The following is a 17,863-nucleotide window of genomic DNA, read 5'->3' as shown; positions in this document are numbered from 1 at the left end:
GAAATCGCGGAGTGATCCACGCCTGCCTCTATTGACAATGACTTCAGTTTAAAGATGACATGTACAGTAAGCATCAAAAGCGTATCAGAGTATTTGTCAAAAGTTTCTACCATTCTCTAATAGCTTAACTAAAAAAGGTATTATGTTTCTACAAGAGCAATTAGCAATTAATACATGTAGAGATAATTATTTGGAAAAGTATTACAGGGTGGCAGATCCTTTTGGCGCCTTATTTCATACGCTATTATTGATGTATGACTGAATTGCGATCTGTTGAATTTGTGTCAAAAACGTCACATTTCAATCGCAAGATGTGGATGAAAACATCGTGAGGTAGCCGTACTAATCCCAAACAATCCCTCTGGGTTGGATAATAACAGTTGCATTCAAAATTGGAATTAAGTGCTACTTTTTCAGATTACTGTGCTCACCTTTGCTGCATCGCAAGCAACTCGGAGAACGTTAAAATGAGACAGTAGAATACTTACTCTGTGATTCCAGTAGATTATTTTGTCTCCGCAAGTCGTCAATATCTTGCTGGTGGGAGTTATTTTTCCGCCTCATAAACATGATGTATTCTGCGGCTTTTTTCAAAATCTGCGCTCTGCTTGCCTAGAGAAAAAAGTTAATTTAATAATGATACTTTTATGGTAAGCAAAACCAATTTTGCTTGACATATTAAATAAGCTTTTTTGTTGCTCTTTTGGTTTAATTAAAAGTAAAAGACTTAAAAAATTGAGTTGTGGCATGTCTAAAATTTAATTTACTTTGCTCTACTATGATTTATTAGATTCGTAATGTTGACTATACCTTCACTGACATACAACATACCTAATTATAAGATTTGGCATCAACATAAAGTACTATAATGAAAATAAGATGATGTTGAAAACAATTTGTTATTTCTTCATTTTGAACATGAAACCATGAACCTATGGAAAATAAAGAAGACACATGGCATATTGCCATACATAAAATATGACAAAGCTCTTGTGTCACTAACCCGGGGTTAACCCGTTAAACCTGGAGTTACCATGGTTACCAGTACAAATTGACACTGGGTTAACGGTTCAACCGCTTTCCCGGATTAGTGGAATGGTGCAAGTGGCGCTAATAGAAAGTTTGATGGTTTAAGCCTCAATTCAAATTTGTATTCCTTGCATTTACAACGAACTAGAATAACTACAAAAGTCTGACTAGAGCTCAAAAATGACCCTGGACATTTTCTAAAATAAATATTGAAAACCTGATTCTCACAGATCCTGGTGTTTTTGGGTTCTTTCAACTCAGAATCACTAGCATATTCAATCCCGATGATAAAAGTAATGTCCCAAAAATTTGTATGGAAATTGTACATTCCACTACGTCACGTTCATGTATTGGAATGGACATTTTGGGACATCTTTTTTTAATGGCACGATGGAGAATGCAGTCGATTCTGAGTAGATTGAGCCCAAGAATGTCCAGATTTGATAGAATCAGGTTTTCAATATTTATTTTAGAAAACGTAGGGGGGCTACGCGTACCTATATATTGTGCCGTGAGCGACTGAACTGTACTGCACGCAGCTTGTGAAATATGCCGCTCAAGATGTTTGACATAATAGAATTTTATATAAGGCAATCAAATCTTTAGTGATCAATCACAACTTTCTTTTTAATAGCGAGATATTGTGTATTGGCTAATATTCAAAGCGGGTGAGGTATATTTATGAAGAAGGGATAACGGTCAGTGATACGTGTCACTGTCAGTCATGTAGACCGTTTTTTGAAGTCAAAAATGTACCAAGAGCTTAGTCTATATATAATATTGTTGCAGGCTGTCATTTTCCACTGATGTGGTTTATAGTTATTTGTGCAACAAGAGAGGAAAGTTGGTTTTTCTTGCGAGTGTTTATTTTGAGTCCCGAGAAAGCGAAAGATTGTACAATTGAATCACGAGCGAAGCGAGTGATTCTAAGTTAGAATCTTGAGCGTAGCGAGGGACTCAAAAACACGAGATGTAAAATAACTTTGCTCTCGTGTTGCACACATAATTTTTCACCTCAGTAGTGAGAACATATTAAAGGTTAAAATGTATTTCGAATTACACAGAATAATACAGAGAAAAAAATTTGTAATAAAAGTATGAAGTGGCAGTTCATGGCCTTCACTAAATTAAAAAGCTACTTTGTTTCACTCCCTGTAGGCCGAGCACATGATTGGTGCGACAGTATCTCGCTGTGAGATAGACTACCCGTCTTTTACTAACTGTATGAATTAAAGGGGGACGGGTAGTCTATGTCGCGGCGAGATACTCTCGCGCCAATCATGTGCTAGCCAGGCTGGAGTGAGGAAAAAAGGTTTGTTCAAGCTGCTGAGGTAAAAAAAAGGTTGTGGTGTGGGTTTCTTAATAGGTAATGTCTGTGTTATTGGATGAAACGGAGTACAAAATAGGTTACCTTACATACCACTTTCTCACCCTGCAAGGCAGGCACAGAGTCTCTTAATGATGTAAAACTATCCTTAATGTGGTCTCTTCTTTTCCGCTCCAGTGCGTTGTGGTGTGCTCGCTTTTCCGCCTGTAAAGAAATATTTATAAAGGTGATTATAGGAATTAATCAAACGAACGCTGACAATTATTAGAGAAAAAATACTATCAATTCTCCCCCACACAAAAATTGACCTAATTGCAGTTTTATGTAGCTTGTGGTGGGTCATTGTCACCTTGCGTCGCGTTTATATCGCCTGTAGCGTCATGCGTCTCTTTTACATGTTGGAATGTAACAGGCATGGTGACAGGTGATAAAAACGCGACCATGCTACCGCCCCTGACAATAACAAATTCACAAGGCATTGGCTGGTTCAACAAGTAAACAATGATGCTAGGTTCCATTGTAACTTACCGACACAGAAATCTACATGAAATTATTATAGTGAACTTGGTGAAATAGATTGGGGAAAAAAGTATCTACTGACATGCCTGGGAAAAGCTGGTTTGGCCAGTAGAATATTTAACAAAAAATTTTTGATGGAGAAATTCCGATTATAGGTAAGTGTCACCGGTAAGTGGACCGTGGTCAGGATACGGAGTCGGTATTTACTTTTTTTGCTTATTTAATAGACTCGAGTAGAAACAAACTGCGATGGTCATTTTATTTTAGGAACCGGACCCCTGAAGAAACTAATTGGTGACCCCTGTGTTAAGGCAAGACCATAGTTTCTTAAAGTTAAATTACCTTTAAATCTGCTATTTATGGTTTTTTTGTATCTTAGAATAAATTTAAAAGTGGAAAAATTACTGCCTTGGGTGAGACTTGAACTCACGGCCTCTGGATAGATACTCCAGCGCTCTGCCAACTGAGCCACCAAGACCTCATCCATAGTCAGCAAATCTTCCCACTATATGGGTCTAGGGGACCCTAGCGACATCTACCGTAAGAGTGTTACACTTCTTAAACGGCCACCGGAGTTCCAAGTCATATTGGAAATTCACCAGTTACGATGTGCTACCCATTCTAAATTAATTTTTAACAAGCAAAAACGTCTGCGATCGATGCTATTAAGCTTAGAATAAATTTAAAAGTGGAAAAATTACTGCCTTGGGTGAGACTTGAACTCCAGATTGATCCAGAGGCCGTGAGTTCAAGTCTCACCCAAGGCAGTAATTTTTCCACTTTTAAATTTATTCTAAGCTTAATAGCATCGATCGCAGACGTTTCTGCTTGTTAAAAATTATTTTTTGTATCTTGAAAGAAAGATTAAATAAATAAATATGCAGTGTATTTGCTAGGTCAGTTCTAACATTATATGTTGAAGGGCCCTTGAACACTATTAAATAACCTTAAACTAGTGCACATACTTATTATTAACAAATTAAATGACAAGCTAAGGATGGGTAAAGGACTGAGGATGAGGACATTACATACTGAAGCATGAGATATCAACCAATACTTAAATAATAGTTAATCAGTTACTAAAATTCATAAAACCAAAATTATAAAAGATACAAGTTTGTTGATAAACATGCTCCACAATGCAACTCAGTTTAAGCAATATGTACACTACTGAGTCACATGGTAATATCGCATTGGTGAGCGGAAAATGAACCCGCCAAAAGTATCTCAGCAGAAAAGCACCGTTAATTATACCTGGGAATAGTATCCACTTCCACCGCTGCTATTCCTATGAGTACGAGAATCGGAGTCATTTTCAGCCTGAAAGCAAGGAAATACTAATGTAACAACAAACGGGACTAGATATAGGGCCAGTCGAGGGATAAACACCTACATCACTTTCTATGTCAATATCACGATCGTCGTCACTCATCATTTTGAGGCACTACTTAAAACTATTTAGCACGTAATTTAACACTAGTATCAATAGAAAGTCATGTGTGATTCAGCGAGAAACGGCATAAAAATAATATAATGGAGATTATCATGGATGTCACTAGAATCACTCGCGATTCGCACAAAAGAATAGGCAGAATGCGTGACATAACATTAAGAAATTACAAAGTTTGACCTTTCAAGTTTAAAATGACGTAAATATATATGAATACTACAAGAGAAAAAGAGACAGCTGTAGGAAATCTTAGAACATCTTTTATTTGGCGTATTATCGTCCGTTTAAGATACGTTTTTTTTTATTATGTTAGAAGTAATCAAAATTCCTGATGATTACAATATTTAGTATTATATTAATATTAACTTACTCATTCTGTTTATGTTATATCATTCTGTAATTTATTCTATTGAGTGCTGAATAAGTTTTAAAGCGTTTTTAAACATTACTCGTCCATCTCTCCAAACGTCACCGATTAGGCTAATTCAGACGGGATGATCAAATCGACCGGTTTGCCGACACGCATAGAGGTCTAAACCAATTTTTTTGACCCGCAGTTCTTAAAAAAAATCCCTTAGGAGGGGATAGTGCTGAGAATTTTTTTTCCTGTATGAGAAAAATTTTTTTTTAGAAACCTAAAAAATACCACACACGATAGGTTTCTGCAAAAAAATATTCCCATAAAAAAAATACAGCACCCTAAGGGCATGAAGTTATACCCTAAACAGGAGCGAGCTGTCACTTTTTTTGCCATACTAAATTGAACCTTATCACCGAGCCAGAAAGGTGTTCGTACCAGACTAGAGAAAACGGTCCACATGAGATAGCAAAAGTGGGTCGCGGTGTCCCACTCGCACATGTTGCCAATGTTAAAAAAATACCATTTTGGTAGTATCAATAACTACTAAAATTAAATACCTTCTTATATTATTTAAGTGCTATATTCAGAGCTCAGAATAATGACTAAAGCATAGAAGTCGGGCAAAAATGCTTCGCAAATATGTATACCCGTACTTTACTTCCTTACGAATTAGATAATGTGCCGAAAAGAGATGCATATATGCTTGTTATTTCTCATTTACGTACGGTGTCATAAGTTTGATAATTTGCTAGGGATGTAACTGTGTCGATTTTTTATATCGATAGATTATGCATAAGTTTATGTGCCGTGTAAAAGAATAATCACGAAATTGGCAAATTGATAATAGTCTGGCTAATGAAAGTTGAACCTGAAAAAACGCGGCAATTTCAAGAAATCTGTAGCAGGCGGCTCGTTGAAATGAAATGAAATGCGTGGAATACAAGGATTGCATAACTTTTATACTTTTTATAATTTTCATATTCTAAAAATCATTAAAAAGTATAAAAATTATGCAATCCTTGGAATCAAAGAGCCGCCTGATATGAGGATTAATGCATGTACCTAATATAGCTTTTATCTCATTTGCAGTCTACCACTCAGAACCGTCTAACTATACCTCTCGTTTTTTTATAATTAGAAAGAAGGCGAGCGATCTTAACGTGTCGTTTTATCGAAAAACACTTTGAAAGTAAGTCACAACAAATATAATATACGATCATTTACATACTTTTGCTTTCATAAGTAAAATATTGCTATATTTATAAAAAAACTTGTCAATAAAAAGACACGTGGAAATGGTTTACCGTTTTTTCTAATGCTAAAAGACTAAGTATAGTTTCTAGTCACGTACAGTCAGCTGCAGAGAAAAGGCACCCCCCTGCATACAAAGTTCTGTAAATTAGTATGGACGTGGGGTACCTTTTCTCTGCAGCTGACTGTACCAAATAGGAAATGAAAAAAAAAACATACGTGTAATATATTTTATTTATTTAATAATAGGGAATTATTACGCGAAACTCGGCGTAGGTGGCGCCACTATCACAATCTGAGGGTCTATCGCGAAACAAGAAAATCGAACTTTCGTTATCTAACATCTCTATCACTCTTGCGTATTCGAGCGATAAAGAGGCAGCTAGATAAAATTTCGGATTCGAGTTTTCCGGTAGGTCCCCTGAAAACTTGTCAAAAACCTGTTAAAGGTACAGTATGAATAAGTTACTCTACGGTGCACTAAAAAAGCTAGTGCTGCACTCTGGTGGCAGAACATTGCAGTAATATCCCCTATTCCTCGTCCTTTGGAAATCTGAAATAAAAAGTTGAGTTTTGTGACCAACAATATTAATAAAAGGAACATTCATCAATGATCATTAACGTCTTTTTTATTAGGGTTCCGTACCCAAAGGGTAAAAACGGGACCCTATTACTAATACTTCGCTGTCCGTCTGTCTGTCACCAGGCTGTATCTCATGAACCGTGATAGCTAGACAGTTGAAATTTACACAGATGATGTATTTCTGTTGCCGCTATAACAACAAATACTAAGAAGTACGGTCCCCTTGGTGCGCGCGTCCGACCCGCACTTGACCGGTTTTTAGTATTAAACTATAGTCTGGCAAACACAATCTGTCAGTAAGTAAGAACAAAGAAAACTATAGGTACAGTCGAAGGCAAAAATATCGATCCAGACAAATGGCTTAAAAATATGTGAACACGATTTTATTGTCTGAGCGTACACATATTTTTGAGACTTTGGGAATGTATATATATTTATGCCCTTGACTGTACTCATCAATTAAAATGAGACAGTCCTGGGCCAAACTATAAGAAAGCTGTAAATGTCGATAGGTTATTGATCTGAGGTCGCTACATCACTATGCCAAAAATATAACCTTTCATACTTAGCAGAAAAGTTCGAAAATATATGCAAAAATCTATATAGACTTGAATGCAAGTAATAATTACATAAACAACATATCGATTTCTATGTTTAGGGTCAGGTCCTATAAATTAATTTCTTCAAAATTGAACAAAACTCACCGATTAAAGGTTATCGGTTCGTGCGTATTTTCTTTTCTTCATGTATGCAATTTACAGCCCTCGATCACACAAGACATTATCACAAAGGGAACTTCAAACCATTATAAAAAAAACTCAGCACGTTTTCCAACAATCTTTCAGGAATAGCAAAAATATAATTAAAATAAACCAAGATGACCGCTGAAACATCCCGAAATATTTCAACTAAAATAATACGACTATGTCAAGTTGTTACAGTTGTCACCTACCTGTGAAATAATGAACATATATTTTATTTGGCTGGATTATATTATAGAACCACATAGGACCATTTGACATTTCCCTCAGTTTATCTTATGACAATACTGGAAAAAACGAAAGAACTTGCGGATTGTTGTCTCACTCACTCATAGACAAAAAGTAATAACGTGTTGTGAATACGATATCTTTTACCAAGCTTTTATTTTTGCCCGGCTTCTTTGCTTTAGTCATTATTCTGAGATTCAGAGTGCGGTTCTGATATCTTTTACGTAATTTGTAAATAGTTATAATGTCAATATTATTAACTGATTTAACCAAGCATGTGCACAACAAAAAATACATTAATTTTAATATGGTAGACATTATAGTAACTGAATATTAATTGGTATCCCCAACTTGATAAAGAAATTTTCAAAATACATGAATGGCGGCGCTCAAGATTTATTTGCGAAATAAAGTTTAAAATGGGTAAAAGATATTGTGTGAAAGGTTCCAAAAGTGAAAGTTTTGTTGATTGTGGTATATCTTTTCACAGGTAAGCCTCAACTATTAAAGTTTACGATAAAAATACAAGAAAACATTGTCAAACTCATTAGGGTGACTATGATGTCAGCACGATGTGAATCGGCCTTACAGAGTTCTTATTACCTACGTACTTACTTAATGTAAAAATAAGTTTACCTAAATAAGTATATCTTTATTTCGGCATGTTTAATTATTTGGTTGATAGATAGATAGATAGATAAATGATTTTTTTGTGCACGTAATGAGAGCTATATAATTGCCAAAATTTAAATCCAAAATCCTTAAATATTACAGATATATTTATACATAATATTTTATATAAGTTGAACACACATTTCCGTCAGTACACGAAGGCGGCAAATAAAAAAAATGGTGCAATTAACTACGATGACGCTTAAAGAATAGCTGAAGTGTGCAAAAGAGAAGCCATTACGTATATGAACATACCATGAGTGCGAAAGAGGCAGACTACAAATGAAAAAAAGTGACCATTTTTAGGGTTCCGTACCCAAAGGGTAAAAACGGGACCCTATCACTAAGACTCCGCTGTCCGTATGTCAGTCTGTCTGTCATCAGTAACAGCTTTTATAACGACTAAATTAAGTAAGGTTTTGAGAAGCGTTTTACAGAGGAGAAAAAAACTATATCCATTCTCTCTGACTTCCTATGCATGAATGAAAAAAGATCTTGGCCAAACTATACATTCCAACTTATCCTAATATCCCACATACATATGACTTATGGTCACCCTAATTAGAAAGAGATGCAACCGCCCACTTTGACTTCTCATGTGGACACACTTTTTGGCCCGTGTACTCCATCCGGTTTATTAAAATCTAAATCCGTGCAAATAACCAAATATACTTGGTCAAGCAAATCTTGTCAGTAGAAAAAGGCGCGAAATTCAAATTTTCTATGGGACGATATCCCTCCGCGCCTACATTTTTTAATTTTGCCGCCTAAACTATAACAAATGTCAGTCGTATCTTCTACGTGTGTGTTACGTGTGTATGTACTGTATGTAGTTATAGTTGGTCAAACCAAATTGTCAGTAAATAAGAACAAAAAAAACTATACTCATCCTTTTCTTTTGGGTGTTAGTACTAGTGTAAGACAAAGATGGTATGATTCTCTAGACAGTGAGATGTTTGAAATGAGACAATCCTTTGACAGACTATATGTGTCAAACCGTAAACTGTCACGTCACACACTTTTCGACGAGCGTTTTGGGCGCGAACGCATCTGTCAAAATATTTTTTGTTAATTTAACATATTTAAAGCCGTTTTTAAGGTAAAAGTTGAGTTTTAGTTGTTGTAGTTTAGGACCACGTTTGGTTAATATAGAACGTAATACAAGCGTTTCAAGAAAATGGGTTTGTTGCACCGTCTGTAGAAGACTTAAGATTGGTTGTGCGTTGTCAACTTTTTTACAGCTGGCCACATGGTATTGTAGATAAAGCGCGCCAAACTACAAATAAAAAAAAAACGTATTCTGTTTTAGTTTTTTTTGGTCTTTTCGTCAAACGTCAAAGTGATACTGTTGCTGTTGATATTGATAATTTTTATGTTATACGTCTCAATTCATTCCAGCCATCCCAAGAAAAAATATAAAACGGGTTTCGGAAAGCAACTTAAAAAGCAAACGCATAAAAATGTTGAGCACAAATAAGCTTTCACACATTGATGTAAATAATCCACACTTTGATTACGCTGTACAAGACGAAATTGATTCGGATATAGCACGTTTGAAGAAAAGCGTCGTGACTGTAAAAAACTTACGAAGTAAGTTTGATGTTTAATTTTTTCTTAGAATAAATAGGTAATGCTACTAAATTACATTCAGTATCAAATAAGATAGTGACGGCCAAAATGGCTAAATATATCGTAACACACTACGTAGAAATAAGCATGTGTGTATATATTTTTGACCACTTTTGCCGTCACTATTTATTTGATGCTTATTATACCTATAAGTAAGTACCTAACTATTTCTTGCATGTCGCGGTAGTTGTTTAACTTATTGCAAATTAGAACGTTATCAAGCGACATTTACCTACCCACATTCTGTTTGTATAATTTTAGTTCAAGCTGCAGAAATGGAAGTGGAGACAGCCGCCTTGTATCATGCTAACTTATGGCACGACATCGAACTACTAAAACTGCGATCCAAGGAAATTCCAGAAAATGCTAATGATATAGTGAAATAAAATAAAAACACACTGAAACTATATTATTATACCTACTTCTTGTATATACCTACATTCGTTCATCGTTGTTCGCCCCTTAATCACTTATTTAGCTTACCTAATATAGTTAAATAAATAATAAATACAGGCATATTCTTTCTTAATCACAAGTATTTAACCTTTCGTCTACCACGCTGTCAAAAAAAAACTGCCCCTCTATCTACCCAGGCTGGAGATCTCCGGCAAAATCTTTATTACCCCTATCTACCGCCTCACACTCGCGGGGCCCCCGTATTTGACACGGTTTTTTTCGGAGCACGTGATCAAACCTCTTGACCCTACTTCATCGCTCGTATTTCATAAGTGTTTATACTTTTGTTTAACAATGCGTATGTTTTTTGGAAGATCGTGAAACAGGCTTCATTTTCTTTATATTGGAAATACTATACTCAAAATATTTCGTTACAGATGGCTCAATTCACAGGATGCAGAAAAATATGTCATTCTCTATAAATATGCTCGTAAATTATGATAGTGATTTATAACTATAACTTTATTTATTCTGGCTTTCAAAGATATTAGGCTATCGACAAATTACTTGAGGATTTACTTGTAAAAAATATGATTTTCAATGCTATTGAATACAGTTTGACGCACCGACTCGCGTAACAGCGGAACTAACTTTTCGTATTTCTGGAAAGTCAAGTTATATTTGGCACCAATCATTCGGCTCATTGCGTTTGTATTGGATGACGACTAATGGAATCTAATACACGTATTTTTATTTAAATAAAGCTGCTTTTCGACTGCAGGTATCAAGACAGGAGATCTCCGGCAGTAACAAATTAAGGGGTACAAAATATTTGCCGGAGAATCAGGCCTGGGTAGATAGACGGGTGCTTTTTAGGGTTCCGTACCTCAAAAGGGAAAAAAACGGAACCCTTATAGGATCACTCGTGCGTCTGTCTGTCCGTCTGTCACAGCCTATTTTCTACTGGACCAATTAAGTTGAAATTTGGTATACATATGTAAGTTTGTGACCCAAAGACGGTCATGTAACGTAAACAAATGAATTTTAAACAAGGGGACCACTTTTGGGGGGTAAATGAGGAAATCAAAAAAATAAAGCTTTTCAAACTATATCGTGTTACATATCAAATGAAAGAGCTCGTTATGAGAATTTCAAATATATTTTTTTGTAATTTTAGGATAAACATTTAGAAGTTATTCAAGAAAAAAGGCAAAAAATAACCATTCCCCCCTTTATCTCCGAAACTACTGGGTCTAAAATTTTGAAAAAAATACACAAAATAGATCTTTACCTATAGATTACAGGAAAACCTATTAGAAATGTGCAGTCAAGCGTGAGTCGGACTTAATTACTTAGTTTTTGATCCGACCCATACTGGTTTTTTTTAAACATTTCACTCACGGTTCACATAAAAAATACATTGTTTAAATCTCCTTTCATTTCATTCAATGTAAGAATTGTAAGATAAGAGACTTTAGTTTAGTTTAGATTTTTAGAGGATACCCTTAAATTTGTATGTAGTAAATCTGTAGAGCGGTCACCACGATACAGGCCTAGCCTAGTGTGGGACCACTGAGCCTGTTGTGTAATTTTAATTTTTTTCTTTTAATAAACAACTTTTTATTTATTTATTATTTAAATTGTGTAATGTACGGAACGTTTGGAACGCGAGACCGACTCGCACTTGGCCGGTTTTTCTCGAAGCCTGGACAAACGCGTATGCCTTTTTTCTTGGCCGGAGATCTCCGGCTTGGGTAGACGACAGGTTAAGAAGTATCAAATCGATGTTCAAAAAAAAAGTTGTACATAAAAAAAGAGATTTAATTTTCAGTTCATTTTCTGTATACCTATACTTACTACCTAGGTACCTATATACATTTACAATAGTCCTAATAGATCCTCTAATGTCTGAAATTGTTTATTTTAAGCACTTCAAGTGAGTTTCCTCCTCACAGTATAATTAGTTGACTAATAACAACAAAAACAACCAAGTACTTACTTAGATAGGTAATTATAGCGTTGACCTCTGCCCTCCTTCATAGAATTCAGTCAGTCGTACAGGCGTAGTGAAATAATCAACATGTTTGTATTGTCATTATCAGTAGTTCTGCTAACAGGAGCAGTTTATGCAGAAGTGGAGACTGCAAATCCGCCGCATTGCACTAATGTGACCAAAGGTACTTATATACCTAGTTTTTACGGTTCCGTACGCAAAGGGTAAAAACGGGACCCTATTACTAAGACTCCGCTGTCCGTCTGTCTGTCTGTCTGTCTGTCTGTCACCAGGCTGTATCTCGTGAACCGTGATAGCTAGACAGTTGAAATTTTCACAGATGATGTATTTCTGTTGCCGCTAAAACAACAAATACTAAAAACAGAATAAAATAATTATTTAAGGGGGGCTCCCATACAACAAACGTGATTTTTTTTGCTGTTTTTTGCGTAATGGTACGGAACCCTTCGTGCGCGAGTCCGTCTCGCACTTGGCCGGTTTTTTATTATATATTTGTATTCTTAGATTTTATATTTACAATGTTTTTCTACTTGGCCTATCTATTGATATTAAACTAAAACTCGCATTGGAAAGGTTCTTAACAATGTAACCTAATTAAGATTAGTTAGGTAGATAGTAGATACCTACACCCACCTTATGTTCTGTTATGTTATACCTAGTTACTTTTAAAATTTAGTTCTGATTAACACCCAGATAAGTAACAACACAGTATTAATCAAACTAGTATCTTAATTCTAACAATTTTCTACCGATAGTACCCACAAACCTACCGGTAATAGTATCTCATCATTATAGGACGTAGTCCTTAAGGAAAATAGATAAGTAGGTAGGTTATTATATACTTACCTACCTTAAGGCGTATTAATAGTTACAAATTATAAATGCCTACTTACATAGGAAACTACCTAGTAGTAAAATTACGGGCAAGTCAACTAAAACATTGTACCAGTGTGTAACCCACAGTTGTAACCTACCTATGAGAAGTGATAATTAATTGCGTGGCGCAACCTCACCCACAGTTTATGTAAATGAAAGTAGGTAAAAGCTACGACAAAATTATTGCCATAGATTATTTAATAGTTCCTTTGATAGTTCTTAGTAGGTGCCTAGGTATAAACCTACGTATCCTATTCGCTTGATTGCAATTTCAGGTACGGACTACGTGTATCATTACCGTTTCGACTACCCCGTGGCGTATATTCATCCAGGCGTTAAAGAAGTTTATCAACCTGTAACTATTATTATTATTACCTATTTTATTTTACCTGTAGGTAAGATATTGATTAGCTTTTCTACATTATAAATTAAATACGTAGTCTAGCCATACTGCCCGTGCGCTTCAAGTTGGTAGTCTGGTACAAGCCGTTACATCATAAATATCATAATGTCACAGGACTCACAGGTACAAATGTGTACTTTATTTTTGAATGCTTACTTTATTTAATATGATATGATATGATATGATATGATTTATTTATCTCACAATATACAATTGCACTTAAAATTACACAAGTAAATTCTTAGAAATTTAAGTATATTGTGATAAGCCGACTTAATCATAAGATGTATGGCTTATAAAATAAATAAGATTAAAAAAAAAAAAGTATATTGTGATTGTATTAAAAGATAATAATTTTTTTGATTGTATTAAATGTAAGAAATAAAAGTAGGTAGTTGTAAAGCTGTGGTGGCCGAGTGGATAAAGCGTCAGAGGGGGTGGCGATGGCGCGGGGAAGCGAGCCGGGAGGTAACGGCAAACTTGTAGCGAACGGGTAGTAAAGGATGACTCACGTTAGACCGGGCAGTGACCGGGCCGGAGCTTCCGGCGCTTACTTTTCTATGACATGACAGGTGATCACGTGGTGCTTTCCATAGAAAAAGAAGCGCCGGAAGCTCCGGCCCGGTCACGGCCCGGTCTAACGTGAGTCATCCTTAAAGCCGGTCCCACCGCACAGTACGTACAGTACACGTTAACTGTAGGTACAGAACAAAAATTTACAAGTTATTAAATTAAATTTTGCATATTAAATAGAGAAACCTATCACGAATGAAAAATGCTCAATGACTGCGATATTGTGGTTTTTCTCGCATGAGGGGTCGCATAGTCAAATTTGAGGTCAAGCCCAGGGCACAGGTTAGGGGGTCATGACCCCCATGACCCCCCTCTGGATCCGCCCTTGGTATACAACCCAAACAAGCGACTTTAGAAACCCAACAGTTAAATCTTAGACTGGCATTGTTGTATGAAAATTTATTTCAGGCGCGCTTCGCAACACGATGTTTCGCAGCCTACTATTATTTAGTTGACCAAACTAAGGTTGGCCTAAAGCAAAGGGGGTGCAAAAAAAAAACTTAGATTTTTTTTAGTAGGTACAATAACATGTCTGTTCTGGCGCTTGCCGGCCGTTACCGCGGCACGCTCGCTTCGCTCGCTCGGCTTCGCGCTCTGTTTGAGCGCGATCATCGCGGTCAACCTAACACACTCCTCCTCGCTTCGCTCGTCGTCGCACCTATCTTGTCTCTGTTACTTAAATTTACTGCTCCAAATGATTGATTTTAATTTGTCAAGTAGTGGTTTCAACTTGCGGGTCAAATATCTCGGCCATTTTTGATTTTAGAGAAAAGTTATTCCTACATAACATGCTTATTTTAGCGTATTCTCTACGATAACACAATAAAAAATAGGTGTCATAATAACATCACTATGATGAAATTTTTTCTAAGTGTCTGCACCCCCTTTGCTTTAGTCCAACCCAAACTAATCAACAACCAACCGACGAATTAGGTGTAAAATGAATTATCCAACTAATGATAATTTTCAGCTATACTGCACAAATCCGCCAGCAGTGGCCGTGGCATCCACTATAGTATGCGACTGGGCTGCTCCTCCGCAAGTACAGGTAGGTTTACATGAATAAGTAGGCACGTGTATTTTCTTATTATTTTTAACTTTATTCATTTACATACAAGATATATATTACAGTGGTACTACGTAAACGAAATTAATAACTAGCTTAAATCTAAAATAGGCCCTTGAGGCATTGTACCAAGGATGCTGGTATGACTGACATGAGAATAACAGCCGCCCTCTTGACAATTTTCTTTAGTAAGTAATATAATATTCCTCGATCATGGCTTCAACCGTTACATGACTTGGATTTTCCCGGAGAAATTTTACAGTACATACCACTTCCATTTCAGTTCACCTTGGGCGATGATTATATGCACGTGGTGCGCCAGGACCCGACGGGCAAGTTCGCAGGCAATGCCGTGATCTGGACCTACCAGCTGTGCAGCCACAACCATCTGCTGCCTGAACCCTATACCTCTAAGAAGCTGAATATTACGAGGGTTTGACAGGCTTTAATAAATAAGGGGAGAAAATATTTCAATGCTTTAATATTTTATAATTCATTAACTACTTATACTCGTATATACCCGACTAACAATTTACGGCAGAATTAAGGTATTAGCTACATTAAATCTCCAGCTATGGAATGAGCTCCTTGCCGAGGTTTTCTATAGGGACAGTAAGTAATGTAAGTATATGTTTCTTCAAATAAAAAGTGGAAAGCCTGGCCACTGGCCAAGAATATATGATCACGCGCCATGTTGCGGAATTTCACTGGAACTAATTTTTTCATACTATGTATACTGAACTGACATGAGAATAACAGCCGCCCTCTTGACAATGATCATTTATGTGTGTGAGTATGTTTTGTCCGAATGCTTGTCTTGTTTTTCACCTATGCAGTATTAAAAAAAATCCTATGTGGGCACAAAATAAGAACGAGAAATACTCAAAAATTATATATGATCACGTCTTTAATGTTCTTTATTTATTGTATAGCTAGGTAGCTTCTGGTAAATCAGTGGGTAAAGTTAGGTCAGCAGAAATATCTGACGTAGTAGTTTCATAATTCACCGTCCCAGTATAATCTTTCAACGGCATCGAGTATCCGGTCGCGACGAACGATATCGTGTGTAGCGGATACCTGATAAAAAATGTTAACATGTTGTTTTCTGAATCGAAAATAATGTTTGGAGTGGACGAAGCCTGTGTCAGGGTCGCCACGTTGAGGTACGTGTAATGTTCTTGGATATCATCTCTACCGTGCTGAAAAAAAATAGGAAAATTAAAATGAAATTATAAATGGAGTCTCGTGATAAGTACCTATCACCTACAGAAAGTTAAAAACGTTCACACAACACAGCTGAGACAAAGGTAAATATACGACAAGAAGTTTTGTTTGTAGGGAGGCAAATCTGCATTTTGCACTTGGTGTATTAGACCTGTACCAATAACTTCTGAGGTTATAAGAATATTAATGTTGCTTATTTTTTATATATAGTTTCCAGACCATATACTAAACCTAAAAATAATATTTTGTGTCATCCTAGGTATTTGCTTAGGTAGAAATTTAGGTATTTCTTTTTTCAATCAGCATTCTGTAAAAAAAATATTCGAGACGAAATTTTTTGTTTCCCTGTAAAGGCAAAGTGGCTTCCGACGTACACACGCATTTTGTGTCATTTTCATCCACGGGTATAATGGCATTTAATAAATACCTAATATTGATCCTAAAACGCCTAAAAAAATATTAGAGTCGGTAAGTGAAGTGTTGTACTTTACAGAACATTGTTATATGTTATTCAAACAAATCTGTGTCAAATTCATCCACCGCTTTTATTTAAAAAAAAATTTTTTCTAATTAACACCCTGTATCTGCCACAAAAAAAAATTCATATTATTAAGTTTACGTCTATAATATTATAATACCACATTGAGACATCATTCATAATTTGGGTCATTTTGATCCACGGTTTTTTTACTATCTGGCAAAATAAAACTCAATTGAGCAAGAAGGGCGTGCGCGGGGAAGGGTACCTACGCGGGTGGGGTGCTTATTATACTTGCCGCAATATCAGCTGGCGACTGAGATCTTAATACTATCTCCTTTACCCTTGTTAAGTTAAGACCAACCAAGAGATGGCATTATGAGCTGTCTCGCCACTTAGTTTTGCGATACAGTGTATTTATTTCATTCGGAGGCATAATTACATTGTCTTATCAATCTTACCGTAGTAGGTATATAAATATAATTAAAAATAAACTGTAGGCTGCACTCCTCATACTGACCAACATTTGTGACGTTCCTAATCAAAAGGTACCACTTTCTCTGACAGGTTATTTGTATAAAGATATAATCAAATTTCGTCTTTATGGTAAACGACAAAGTGGTACCTACCTATTGATTGAGAATGTCACATCAGCGACTTAAAAATTACTTTTGTTTCGATTTTTAGTAGACTTTTTAAGTTTATTTTAAGACGCAATTTATTGTGATTTTTGTTATGTTTAAGCGTGGCAAGCAACATTAATTACATTGATGATGATGTTCATTAAATACAATATTTTTTCATACTATACTGAACTGTCACCCTATACATGAGAATGAACAGCGCCCTCTTGACAATGATCATATATTACTGGTCAGGCTTTAATGTGTCATAATTTAGTAAAGTCCCCTTTGTGGATTCTAAGTTTCCGAGTTACAGCAGTTTAGTGAAAGCGTTTTTTTTAAATATAAATTAAGGGTTGAATAAAGAGGAAAGAAAATTTGATTATTTTTGCGCTACGAC

At 35.9% G+C, this 17,863-nt stretch overlaps 2 protein-coding genes across 6 annotated transcripts in view; one reads left to right on the top strand and one right to left on the bottom strand.

The window, feature by feature from the left end:
* Window positions 1-4,462, bottom strand: part of LOC134748321 (protein max) — a 91,623-nt gene extending 87,161 nt beyond the window's left edge. For 2 of the 5 annotated variants that reach the window (XR_010128401.1, XM_063683084.1), the window contains exons 1-4: window positions 4,269-4,462; window positions 4,130-4,195; window positions 2,441-2,560; window positions 489-612 (exon numbers count right to left, since the gene is read on the bottom strand). Coding sequence is in view for 4 of the 5 variants with exons in the window: in XM_063683084.1 (XP_063539154.1) it covers window positions 489-612; window positions 2,441-2,560; window positions 4,130-4,195; window positions 4,269-4,310 (352 nt within the window). In the remaining variant the exon portion in view is untranslated. The remainder of the gene's footprint in view (window positions 1-488; window positions 613-2,440; window positions 2,561-4,129; window positions 4,196-4,268) is intronic. The other 3 variants (XM_063683085.1, XM_063683086.1, XM_063683087.1) reach the window with 3 other exon arrangements.
* Window positions 4,463-12,262: 7,800 nt separating this feature from the next.
* Window positions 12,263-15,577, top strand: LOC134748536 (uncharacterized). The gene is made up of 4 exons (XM_063683326.1): window positions 12,263-12,383; window positions 13,372-13,451; window positions 15,043-15,120; window positions 15,422-15,577. Exons 1-4 carry the CDS (start codon window positions 12,287-12,289, stop codon window positions 15,575-15,577), a joined length of 411 nt encoding a protein of 136 aa, XP_063539396.1. The 5' UTR covers window positions 12,263-12,286.
* The last annotated feature ends 2,286 nt before the right edge of the window (window positions 15,578-17,863 follow it).

This window comes from Cydia strobilella, chromosome 16 (genome assembly GCF_947568885.1).
Source record: "Cydia strobilella chromosome 16, ilCydStro3.1, whole genome shotgun sequence".
Taxonomy (NCBI): Eukaryota; Metazoa; Arthropoda; class Insecta; order Lepidoptera; family Tortricidae; genus Cydia; species Cydia strobilella.
This window is presented reverse-complemented; position numbering and strand designations above follow the sequence as displayed.

What these genes read in the sequence shown, in the direction of transcription:
- LOC134748536 (XM_063683326.1), top strand. Translation starts at nt 12,287, where the DNA reads ATGTTTGTATTGTCATTATCAGTAGTTCTGCTAACAGGAGCAGTTTAT. An exon ending in TTGCACTAATGTGACCAAAG is followed by an intron (nt 12,384 to 13,371) that starts GTACTTATATAC and finishes TTGCAATTTCAG; the next exon opens with GTACGGACTACGTGTATCAT. An exon ending in CTGCTCCTCCGCAAGTACAG is followed by an intron (nt 15,121 to 15,421) that starts GTAGGTTTACAT and finishes CTTCCATTTCAG; the next exon opens with TTCACCTTGGGCGATGATTA.